General features: G+C 39.5%; 1 protein-coding gene across 7 annotated transcripts in view; it reads left to right on the top strand.

Annotated features, from left to right (window-relative positions):
- Positions 1-13,060, top strand: part of Dync1i1 (dynein cytoplasmic 1 intermediate chain 1) — a 317,434-nt gene that overhangs the window by 188,287 nt on the left and 116,087 nt on the right. For all 7 annotated transcript variants that reach the window (XM_033758325.1, XM_033758328.1, XM_010603398.3 and 4 more), the window contains one exon: positions 10,938-11,027. In XM_033758325.1, coding sequence (XP_033614216.1) covers positions 10,938-11,027 — 90 coding nt within the window. The remainder of the gene's footprint in view (positions 1-10,937; positions 11,028-13,060) is intronic.

The following is a 13,060-nucleotide window of genomic DNA, read 5'->3' as shown; positions in this document are numbered from 1 at the left end:
ATATATATATGTGTACTGGGGATCGAACTCAGGTCCTTGTGCTTGTGAGGCAGGTGGCAGAACCACTGAGCTAAATCCCTGGCCCAATCTAATGCCACTTTTTACTAAGGACTTCAATGCTCCCTGTGTAAAACTGTGACACCCATTACTTCACACTCTACTCCCTGCTTTGATTTAATCTTACCACTTGCAAATGCCTAGCTGTGTTATTCACTCTCTATCTCGAACTCAGGTCCTTGTGCTTGTGAGGCAGGTGGCAGAACCACTGAGCTAAATCCCTGGCCCAATCTAATGCCACTTTTTACTAAGGACTTCAATGCTCCCTGTGTAAAACTGTGACACCCATTACTTCACACTCTACTCCCTGCTTTGATTTAATCTTACCACTTGCAAATGCCTAGCTGTGTTATTCACTCTCTATCTACAGCTATATTATAACTCTATTTTTTACCCGTTTGCCTTGCTTATTATCTATCTTCACATTAGAATAGAATACCAGCTCCATGATAGCAGGATTTTCTGCCTGTTTTGCTCACTATTTTATTGCCAACATTTTGAATAAGTTTTAGCATGTAGTAGGCACAGATTTTGTATGAGGGACAGAAGTCTTGGTTGAGGGAAGAATCATGAACCAAATAACAGACAGAATGTGGAAACTTACGCTTTTGACACAGTTTTGATGCAAGTGGACTGGAACACACATGACATAAATTTGTGTGTGTGTGTGTGCGTGTGTGTGTGTGTGTGTGTGTGCATGTGCACAGGGGTGAACATAGGAGAGGAAATTGAGACAGGAACCTCATGTTGAGATCAGGCCTAAAACTCGAAGCCTAGGCCAAGAGACTCAGTTTATCTTCTGCATGTGAGGGAAACTATCAAAGGTTTCCACTGGGAATATGATATGTGGAGAGCTCTATTGCCAGATGATTATCTGACAGTGTTGTTTGAAGCAGCAGACATAGAGAAAGTCTGGAGGTACGGACGATGGTCAAGCTCAATGACCATAAATGTGAGCTCCGTAAGAGACTATGGTGGACTTAACCAAAGAGAAGTCAGTGGCAAATTAATAGAATAAAGGGGATGTGTTTGAGAAAGGTATACAAGAAGATATCATTTGTAAGAGCTCAAGCTTTTTATAAAAGTAACTCTAGGGAGTAAACTAATTGGATGACCTATCTGTGCCCCAATTGTTGTGACAAATGCTCTGACATTAGTATTCAGAGGTGAGGATTCCCAAAGATAGAAGTACCACTTTCTGCTTTGGAACAATTTATTTGCAGGGAAAATGATGTTCATAACTCGCTTCTTATTTTACCCTGTGTCCACACATTAAGATGACATAATGACCACTTCAGTATCTGGAGACTTTGAGATCTGCCTTCCTTTGGGACATATCTACACTCACTGCTGAAAGTAAAACATCCTGAAGTCCTCACACCTGTTCTTCCAGCTCTCTTTTTCTCACATTCAAAGCTCCTACTAAGTGGAACTGCAGATTTGCACATTTAGAAAATATAGTAGAGGAAGCAAAGAAGAGGGAACAGTACTGTCCAAATCCAGAGATTTAAATCTGCAAAAACAAAGCAGATGTCCTTCCTCACTTTACAAGCAGCCCAGAATTGTATTCTCAAGTGCTTTCTCAATATATTGCTCTGTGTGGGTATGTCTACAAAAATAGGGCTGCAGAGGACAACTGTACTTCCTCTGCAACTCAAGAAAGCCCTATTCATGAGGATTCTGATGGTAGTACTGCTCTCTGGAGTTGTGCAGTGGGATGGCCCTACTTACAAGAGGGCAGAGAAGAGGACTCCCTATGCTCTGATCCCTCCAGTTAATTTATCTTCCCAGGTCCCCTAAAAAGTGCAGCTTGCTGTTACAAATTAGTTTATTTAGTCAAGAGATGGTGGGATGGGGAGGAGGGGAGGGACAAAGGTAAAGCAAAAGAACTGGGATATTATGTACATGTACCAACTCCACTCAAGGAATGTAGTCCTTATGTGTGGCAAATGTACAAAACCAGGAAGGAGATCAAGAGATGGGTGGAGAGGAGAGGGAGGGAAAGGCAAAGGGATGAAAAAAAGAATTAAGATGTGCCATGTCCATATACCAACTTCTCCCAAGAAATGTAAACATTGTGTACCATACCCATGTACGAATAAACTAAAATAAATAAAAAATTAATTTACTTGGGTTATCCCATTATTAATTCACCAATGCGAATTAAATTTCCCCTTCAGTGGATGAAGATCAATGATGTTCTGAGAAAGCCTGGGAGAGAGACACCTGGAAAATATGAAAGTCTTAAAGATAGAGAAGTTAGGGCGCAGTGGGTGGGAGGAACGTTCTGACAGTAAAGTTGGCCTATTTCCTGCCCAGTTGAGTCAAGGGATGCTCTGCACTGAGCAGTGCTCGAAAATTAGCTGAGACCCCATGATAGTGGGTCTTAAATGCTAAGCTGATCTAGGAAATGGGAAGTCATTAAAGATTTTAAAGATTTTTCAAGATGAAAGATGTATGGAAACACAAATCAGTTGAGCCTTCCTATTTCCAAACATCAAATACCAAAGTTAGCCAGACTCCTGCCTGAACACCTCTGAGAAAGGCATTGCTCTCTTCCCATCTTTCTCCTTCCATGCAAACTGACCGATCCACATCAGTTCAGTTCACTACAAACTGCACACACATTGCCTATCAGTGCTCTAACAAATTTCAGAAACATCTACTAAAAGTACAATTTGCTGGCTTTACTTCTCATTGTGAATATTTTCTTTCATTTTATCCCATTTGCAAAGCCTTGGGTGACATTCCGTCAGGAAGTAAACTTTCCAAGTACTGTCATGTTAGAGCCTTAGGAGAGAACTGATGTGGCCCAGAGTGTTAACAGGAGCGCTCTGTATGATGAGAAATGTATGTTTTCTTTATGCTGGCCAAATTTTTCTAGACCAGAAAGTGAAGGTTTTTAAAATATTAGTATGTAGTATATTTAACAAAGTGCTTACTGAAAAATCCCACAAAATATGTCTTTCCTTCATATTTTTAAAGCACACAGGCGCTCACCTTGGTTTGTGTAAGCATTCAGCAGTGCATGTTATACTTTACTTTGGCTGATGTGATACATGTTGGAGGGGTGGCTCTCTTCAGACTCCAAGTAAAGTTGGCAAGCTATTTACAAAGTTGGTCCAAGGATAGGGTGACTTGAGTGTGTTCTGCATGAGAGCCTTCGTGTCTGCTGTACAAATATATGCTTAAATTCACAATTCAACTCATCACATCCACTGCCCATCAAACTAGCAAGGTCAGGGTTTCATCATCTGTTACATTAGGCTGTGGCCCTTATCTCTGTTCTAAGTGTCCCCAGATTCTAGTTTTGCCCACTTCCTTTCCCTGTTTAGGTTGCCTGCATAATCTTGACATCTGAAGTTATCTCCTGTGTTGTTAAAACCTCCAATTTCTCCGGGTGGTTGGCTGGGAACAATCATTTTCTGTGAGAATCAGGCCACCCCCAGAGACATATCTCAGAATATATATAAAGGACTGGTTAGGTAGGAGATATGTATGGTTCCAAAAGCCATATTTAGCATCACCAGGGGTTTAGATTTCTTTTAAAATTTTAAATAATGCTTATGAGTTGACTTGTAATTTGTGATTTGTTTTTATTAAAGGTGGGATACTTATCTTTAGGAAAAAGTCCAATCTTTTTCGAGGCCCTACATGTTATCTTTCACTATGAACTCCTAGAGCCATTTCCTGTTTTGATATTACTGGTCTCTGTCTATTGATATTACAATACTAGTAAGAGAAGGTCTTTGATGAACTTTTAGTCTGGTTGTAAAGGTAGATACAAAAACTTCATGGCGGGACCAGGGATTTAGCTCAGTGGTTCCAGTGCCTGCCTTGCAATTGAACGGACCTGAATTCGATCCCTGGTACCAAAAATACAAAGAAGAAGAAAAGAAAAAAATGAAAAAAATTTCATGTCTTCATGTTCGGTGGTCTAAGATGTATCATAAATATGTATACAATTAGGAATGCAAAAATAGATGTGATCAATAGATCTTTGAAGAAAGTGCTAGTTATTGATTGGAGCTGCTTTATAAAGGGCAAAGGAGACACAGCTGGATTTGAGTCCAATTTTGGACATGAAATTGATAGGGCTTAGAGAGTTTCTCTTATATATCCTGATGAGAAGATAAATGAAAGAGGGCTCATGGTTCCCTACCTTGATCCTGAATGAATGCCGGTACCACTAGGCAGGATGAGGAGCCCAGTCCAAGCCATGGATCTCAGCATGAGGCAGAAGCTCTGCATTAAACACATCAAGTGTTGGGTGCTTTTGAAACATTTAGGATGGGACATCCAGTTCAAAGTCACATTCCTCAGAAGGATGCCATTACTGGACACACCAATTTGTGGGTGATTAGTGAAAGACGTAGGTATAAGTATTACCCAGAATGACTGTGTGAGATGAGAAAAGATGTGGTCAAAGGCAGAATTGCAAAGAATGTCTTCATCAAATGAATTTTTAAAAATCTAAAGTAAAGATTGAGAGATCAACTTTTTCTTTTCCTATTTAAAACTTTAAAATAGAAGAAGAATCAACACCTAAAATATCTATAAGTTGAATTATATAAATGTAGCTAGGACATTATATTTTAATTGAAAATGCATCTAAAAACAGAAAAACCAAACATGTGCTTTTTATCTCTCAAGTCCACTCACCAACAGTGGCACAATGTCAGGTGTGACCTAGAGTTCCCTCCGTGCTTTTGCTATCCTTTTTACCTCTTGGTAGCCAGATTCTATTGATTTCTTAAGTCACAAATTATTTTATCATTCCAACAGAAATTTTTTAGAATGATGTATTATACTTAGTAGTAATCACCTTTCTTAGTGCTGTGGAAAGTAACTGTGCATCTCACAGTTAGCCCGTTCAGTTCAGAGGCCTGTGCTTTGTGCCTCACCTCATGGCAGCAGCAGGATTCCTTCTGAGTGAGTACAGGAAGAAGCAGCATGGTCTGCCCTGCCCCTAGCCTCCATTCCCAATCTGACCCAGACTTAGCCATCTCTCCAAGGTGGTAGATGGAGAAGCCCCAGTCTTCTAATGAAATTCAGCAGCAGAGTAGTAAGTTCTCTGGCCAGGAGCTCAGCTCCTCTTAGCCAGAGGCTTTGCAAGCCCTAGGAGGGCTGAGGAAAGCAAGAGCCCAGTAGCCTCATAAAACACAAGTCCGTCTCTTCACAGAGGGCCGCCCTGTATGCTGACGGCTCTGCTTGCAAGCAGCAGACACCAACTCCAGTGGGATTTCCTGGGAGGAAACCTGGGGCTGACACCACCTCTAATGGAATTTATAGGAAGGAAGTCTGGTACTTACAGAATCAACAGGAGGTAGAAGGATCAGGCTTGAAAAAGGGACATGGTGGAGGGAACCAGAAATGGAACCTAAGAAGAGTCTTGCCACAGTGTTGAGCATCATTGCAGTTACTCCCTGTTGCCTCAAATGATCTTAAGTGTCCCTCACGTTTTGCCTCCCTGGATCCAAAGGCAAAGCACTGGTTAGAAACACCCAGTCTGACTTCCCAGATCCTGTCTGTGTCCCTGCAGAGGTCAGAGGAGGAGAAATGACTTTAGGGTTGCAAAGTTGGGTCTAGCATGTCACCAATGGAGAATTACTGCAAAGGGTCTTTTCCCCAGAAAGAGATTTTGATATTGCATTGCCAAACAATGTCACATGTTTCACTGCACCTGGATTTCAAATTTGTAAGGCTGTCAGAGAACAAAAAAGATCAGAGGACAGTGGCATATTGAAATTAGCTACACTGGCTTTTATGTATCATGGACTAGTACAGGGAATAACTCCTCCAGACCTTTTGCAGGTGGTCAGACCTTGTGCTACTGAGACCTTCAGAAAGTCTTAAGGAAAGAGGGCAGTGGCTGAAGATTTTTCTAACCAGTGGGGAATGAATGCAGCAAGTGAAGATGGAATAATATGGATTCTAAATAAAATAATGTGCCTAAAAGATGCCATTGTTTAAATTAGCCCCTCAGACGGACAGGCAATTAAATTCTGCCTCTGGTTTAACTTCTTGTGTGGATCTGGACACAGGAAGCCGTACATGGGTGGTATTTTTCCCCCTTCAACTTCAGAGGAAATGTACCCAGGTATGAACCAGGGGCACAACTCATATATCAATAGTCAGTAGAGGGTCTACATAAATCCTTTCCTTTAAAGTCATTTCACTGTTTTCAAAATGGTTTCAACAGAAGTAATTCCAATTGCACCAGAAAGGAAACCAGAATCTTAAAGAAAAATATACTCTCTTTGCTGAGCAAGACAAACATATGAGTATAGAGAGAAACAAACCAGTCTCTTGTGTTTTATTTCCTTAACAAATCCACTGAAACAGTTACTTTATGTCTTTAAAAGGCTGATAGACAAAGAATTCTGTGGCTGCTAAAAATCAATGCCTACAACTGGTCTGTAACCACTTTAAAAAGGAAGATACTTTTTACATTTTCTCTGTTATTTACAGTATCTTGTTATGGAAAATTCCACATATTATGAACACAATAAATATTTTTGTGTTCTTTAAAAAACAAGATTGAAAACACTCACTGGAGATGGATTTTTAAATTTAAGGAATTAGATAAATTCCTATTTTCCTGCATATGTCTATGCATAACTGAACACATTGGATCAAAAACTAACCTTTTTTCCTTGTCAAACCTTTCATAGAGTAATACTTTTCCAATAAGCTCTAGGTGACTTTCTGTTGTGGTGGTTTCTGTTTACTCTTCTAAGAATGAATGCTTAAAGTGCAAATCTTCCTACCTGGGAAGGCGATACTAACTCGGTACTGTTAGAGGATGACTAATCCAAAGTCATTGGATAGAACCAGCTCAGTTTTGAGAACTAGATGATGTGAGTGGACAAAGTAGATGGCGGTCTGAAATGACAGTTGTTATCTGCACATGGTAGACATTGTATGAGTTTAGATTTGAATCCATTGGATCTGCAGAATGAGAAGAAAGAACTAAGCTTCACTAAGCGAGCCGCCCCACAACTTTTTGAAGTGCTTGCTCGACTGTCACCTCAATGTAGCCTTTTCTGGACACGACTTTAGACTGAGACTCTGTCCTCTGACACTGCAGCTGACCCTGCATTGCGTACACTGCAGTCCTGTCTCCATGGTGTTTTTCTTTCGGGGGAGGTCCTGCCATGATTAGGAGAGCACGTGACATGGTGGTTACAGATCACAGCCCTGAAACAAGCAGAACTGGGCCGAACGTGGGCCTTGGTGTGGCCGGGAAATTCCTCGGATGGAAATTGCAGTTTCTATGTATAAAACTGAGCTAACAACTGTGCTAAGTTCTGAAAAACAAATCAGATTATCCAATGAAACACTCACTAGGTTGGGTATTATTATATAGCTCCTACACCCCTGCCAACAGACTGTAAGACCAGAGAAGATGATGTCATTCACTGGCATTAGTAGTTCTGAGAGCAACCATAGCTAGTGGTTTAAACAACATAACATCAATGTTTCACAGTCCCGAAGGCTGTAAGTCTGAGACCACGAGGTCCACAGGTGTGGTCCTTCTGTTAGGAGAGTCTCTTCTGCACTGGCCCCGAGCTTCTGGTGGTTTGCAGACAATCTTCAGTGCTCTTGGCTCATAAAAGCAAGACTCCAGTCTCTGGTTTCCTTGTCACATGGTGAGCACGTGTGCCCCTTCATTTTTCATTCATAGCTGCCAGTTATATTGAATTCGGTGCCTGCTCCCTTCCAGTCTGACCTTATCTTTTTTTTTTTCAGCTTTAATTGAGTTTATTGGTACATTTTAGGGATACAGTACAGTTACATTCATTGTTGGGATCTTGTACCTCTACATGACAAGTCTTGATTCTCATTTTTTCCCCTTACCCCTGCCCTCCCTTCACCCCCTCCTCCCCTCCCCATCTACAAGCACTTTATTTCCATCTTTTAATTATCTCACATTTTTTTCTTTTCCCTTATTACCCTTCCCCTACCCATCCCACCTTCCCTACACCTTTAACTCCTTTCTTCCCATTTCTAAATGTCAGTAATCTTGTTAGGATCTTATGTATTATTGCAGATTATTCACACCCGACCTTATTTTAACAGTGTCTGGAATGACCCTATTTCCAAGTAAGGCCACACCCTAAGGTACTGACTTCAACTTATGAATTGGTGGGTGGAGGGGACACACTTTCACCCACTGCACCTGATCACCTTTTATATGTGTTATTTGCTCTGCATTTAGTGTCAGGGCATGGCTGATGGATCCATTTGATTTAAAGAAATGTCTTAAAGATTCAGCCATGGACTCTCTCCCCCGAAACAAAGTAATCTTGTACAAACAACCTCTCATACCAAGATTCACCAGAAGAGGAGACTTCCCACTAGTTCCTTGTTATGCTGTGCCTTAGGTCAGCATGACACATCATGCTAAGGGGGATATTCTGTTCAGGACTTCTTAGACAGGATTCCTGTGGGCAGATAGCAGAAGTGTCTTACATTTGGATAGAGGCTGAGATAGGCCATTTGTAGCAAGGTTTAAATGGTTTATTTGTCTAAATCTCTGGGTAACAGTGTTATTTTCCAAATTTTAGGTGCAGCTTTTAATTTCTTTAATGTAACCCCAGAGATATGTTAATAATAAGTAACAATTCTCCTCAGAACTGTAGAATAGTTATAAAGTACTGTGGTAAGATTGGCTCTGCAAACTGTGTGCATACTGGATGCAGTACTTCAATGAATATTCTCATTTAAAGTTTTTAATATCTAAATTGCAGTATTTTACGTATCTATGGATTTTTAAATTGATATTTCTTTCACAATTCTTAATAATGTCTGAATGTTTGAAGTTGCTTTTCAAGCCATACATATTTATCTATGTGAGCATTTAAGGCTATGTTCAGAATGTGTTCTGTAAAGGACTGACGCTGAAATTCTGTGTTGATACAACTCAGCATTTATTACTATGAAAATGGGATGATGATCCGTAGAGCTTGGAATCTATAGAAAGTCTGTAAAGGAGTCTGTGGACCTGGGGGAAAGAAGTGTTTTTTTTTATTATTATTATTTTGAAGCAAGAAGTGGTGAGCAGCCCATTTTCTTATTGTTTCCATTTTCTCTCTTTTTAATTTTTTTGCAAGGAGAAGTCAGCAGCAAATTTATTTTTACATACAAATTTCACCTTTAAAATATGTTTTAGTATGTTTGCAGGACATAATGATTACATTTATCCCTGGGAGTTGGTACATGCACAGAACACATCTTGATTTATTTTTTCACCCCCTATTCCTCCCGTTCCTTCTGCTCCTTCTAACTCTTGGTTCCCTTCCCATTCACAAAAGCTCTATTTCCATTGTTTCTTCAGTTCTTTTCTATCTGTCTCTCTTCTCTTCCTCTCCCTCCCTTTATCTCTTGTTCCCCTTCCCATTTGAGAAAGATCCCCTACTGTTATCTTTTATTTTGTTCTTTATTTACGTTTTAGGCTTTTCATATAGAAGAGAAAACATGATATTTACACTTGTGAGTCTGATTTATTTCACTTAGAAATATAACTTAATAATATAGTCCCTAGGTCCATCAACTTGCCTGCACATGCCTCAGGTTTACCCTTCTTTGTGACAGAGTGGTACTCTGTTGTGTGTAAACACCACGTTTTCTTTATCCATTCATTTATTAATGTGCATAAAGGCTATTTCCAGGATTTAGCTATTATAAATTTTGTTGCTGTAAACAGGGTACACGTGCATCACCATAACAATTTTAATTCTTTTGAGGAGATACCTAGAAGGGCAATAGCTGGGTCAAATGGACTTTCTACTTTTAGTTTTAGAGGAATCTCCGCACTGATTTCTACGTGATTGTACCAGTTTACCTTCCCACCAACAATGCCTCATCAGCATTTGTTATTATTTGATTTCTTCATGTTAGCCATTCTTTCTGGAGTGAGATGGTATCGCAGTGTTGTTTTAATTTGTATTTCTCTAATGGCCAGCAATATCAAACACTTTTTAATGTGTTTGTAAGTTGTTTCTTTTAAACTCTCTTGCGAACCTACAGTAAATATAACACTGTATTCAAAAACTGTGAAAAAGGTTTTAACTTTGTACATCATGTTATTTTTTGAGTTGAATTTTCCTGTGACATCTTGCCTGTCTCCTAAATCCTCCATTACTGTGGCTGAAGGTTTCAAGTGCTCTAGAATTAAAGGACCTCTAAGAAAACAAGTGGAAAGAGGGAGAATGAACATCCATCGCCAGGGGCAGGAGGGGTGATGCAACATCTGGCTGTAGTAGCTCACTGGATCCATTCGTTAGTGCTCATTAAATTTACATTAATTCATGAACTTTCTGAATGTATAAATGCCATTTGGTTGCTTTCTCCCAGACCAATGGGACTGGGTCTATCCCTGGTTATTTACTTGCCAATGGCATTTGACCTGGGGTCAGACCTGTATTTAACCCTTTCCTGTAGGTCAAAAATAAATTAATTTGGTGAAAATTAAATTGGAAATGAGTCATCTGCACAACAGGTGTTCTCCTTGGAAAAAAGCGCTCCAGGTGGAAACATTTTGAGATCTGTTCCTGAGCCATCTCTGAAGAAGACTCAGAGGTCAGGGAGGCAATTCCAAGACATCCCACTTGGCAAGGGCCTGGAGGGGAATTGAACAGGTGCCCACTCTGTGCCGTTTTCTCAGCAGCTTGGGGAGATGTTCAAAGAGGCCCCTTTTGGAAATAATTTATTCATATATTCATGAACATTTTTCTTGGGCATTCATTGTAGACTGATTTACTTAGAAGTTGCCCTAAATGATTGGAACTTTACCCTTTACCCCTACCTCCCACCATCAGCCAAAGACTTTGATTTGAAGAAAGAAAATATTGCATTTTTCTTTTTCTTTTCTCTAGAGGATGAGGAAGATGAAGAAATGGTGGAACCCAAAGTTGGCAATGATTCAGAACTGGAAAATCAAGACAAAAAGCAGGAAATGAAGGAAGGTATGATGTAGGAGCTAAACTGAGTGATTATTTTACTGTTTTGTTTCCTTTTACCAATGTAAGAGATAATAGAGGTAAATGAATTTATATCCCCTGTATGAAGAGTTTTTGTGGTTACTTAGTATGTTATGCTTAGTAACATAAACTAATTTCAAAATTTGTTTCCTGATAGCCGCAAGTGAATTGGAGACAATCTGAAATTTCATTCATCACTCCAGTAATGCTACTAAATAGTGACAAAAAAATGAATCATTTTTAATTATCGTGTTATGTTGTCCATTCATATTCTCTATGATAATAATAGAGGGGGCAGATATAATTATTTTATCAATAGATTATGAGTTGTCCTCATGCATTTTTACATAGAAATATTGAGAGTGATCATCACCATTAACTGCACTGTTAAAAGTTTTCCTCCACCCCTCTATGCATAGTAGCAGAAACAACCTTTTATGTACTCTGGTAACAATAGTAGGTAACATTTACTAATGGCTTATGGATATATTTGGCTCTTTCCTAAGTAGTCCACAAATATTTTCTACTCTTCAGAACATCATTCTGAAACATATGCTGTCATTAACTTTATTTTATAGATAGAGAACAAGAAAAGTTTAAAACTTACCCAAGGGCACACAATTTATAAGCATGAGATAAGATTTACGGTTGAATCCCAAACCTGTACATTTTCACAATTACATCTTCATAGCATTTACTTACAAGTCTAATTATTTATTGCTTTGAGACTCCCAGCACAGGTGAGAATTTCAAAATTGTAATTTTCACTGAAAAAAAATGGAGAGTGGTACCAGAGAACTCGGGGTAGCGTACAAAGGTTCTTCCATGTTTCTGACTGAGTTTCTCAAGTAGAGATTAACGTAACTCTAATTAACATCTCATCTGATTTGTAAATTTGAAAGACGGCCACGGCTGTAGCAGTGTACAGCACATGGTCAGCCCTGGAGACTTTCCTAGGAATCTCTACATACTGACCCTACATCCTTACTTCAATCCCTTGTGCTCTCATGAGAAATTCTTGTGTAGCCTGAGTCCCTTACACTTACATTTTTGTGTGGATATCATATGGAGTTAAATGAGACCTTTTTTTTTAATTGTTAAGAATCGCCACACATTCAGGATAATTTGCCGCTCCACCTGAGGGCAAGTTTAATGTGTTTGATTTATTTTATGTAAACTGAGTTGCCTAAAAGCCATTTCAGGGTAGCAAGACAAAAAGCACAGGCTCTGGAGCCAGAATACCCAGGATGAAATCATGGCTATGCCCCTTATTATCTGTGTGATCACTGCTGGTAAACTCAGCTTACCTTTTCCTGACCTCAGTTTCTCCATCTGGCAAGCAGAGGTAATACCTACCTCCCAAAGCTCTTTGTAAAACTTAAAGGGTTAGTATGGAGCATTATCACAGGTATAGGAAGAGAAAAAAAAATGTCAGGAGTCATTAAAATGTGTTCTTTTTCCTTTTGAAAAATATGCTTAAAGCATAATGGGTGCTACAGAAGCGAGGATCATTTTTGTGATCTTGGCCTGCGTTCCGCATCACTACCCCCAGCTCCGATACCTGTCTCCAAATTATCTTCCCTGGCAAAGCAAAGTAACCTCTTCCTCACATTTGGAATGAACGCACCGTTCAGTTTCAGCTGATGCTCATACTTCATGGAATTGATTAAAGCCATGTTAAAAGTAAAGGAAGAAGTTTAAAAGAACATTTCCTGTTACCCCTTCACTGTGTGCCTTTTTCTCCATTTAATGGCTTTTCTGCAAATTAGCACATAATGGGTTAAAAGCATGTTTATGTTGGCATCAAGCTATCTGGAATGAACGCACCGTTCAGTTTCAGCTGATGCTCATACTTCATGGAATTGATTAAAGCCATGTTAAAAGTAAAGGAAGAAGTTTAAAAGAACATTTCCTGTTACCCCTTCACTGTGTGCCTTTTTCTCCATTTAATGGCTTTTCTGCAAATTAGCACATAATGGGTTAAAAGCATGTTTATGTTGGCATCAAGCTATCTCTTC

Source organism: Fukomys damarensis, unplaced genomic scaffold (genome assembly GCF_012274545.1).
Source record: "Fukomys damarensis isolate Sample0158 unplaced genomic scaffold, DMR_v1.0_HiC HiC_scaffold_4, whole genome shotgun sequence".
NCBI lineage: Eukaryota > Metazoa > Chordata > Mammalia > Rodentia > Bathyergidae > Fukomys > Fukomys damarensis.
The sequence above is the reverse complement of the archived record's forward strand: the minus strand, read 5'-3'. Positions and strand labels throughout refer to the sequence as shown.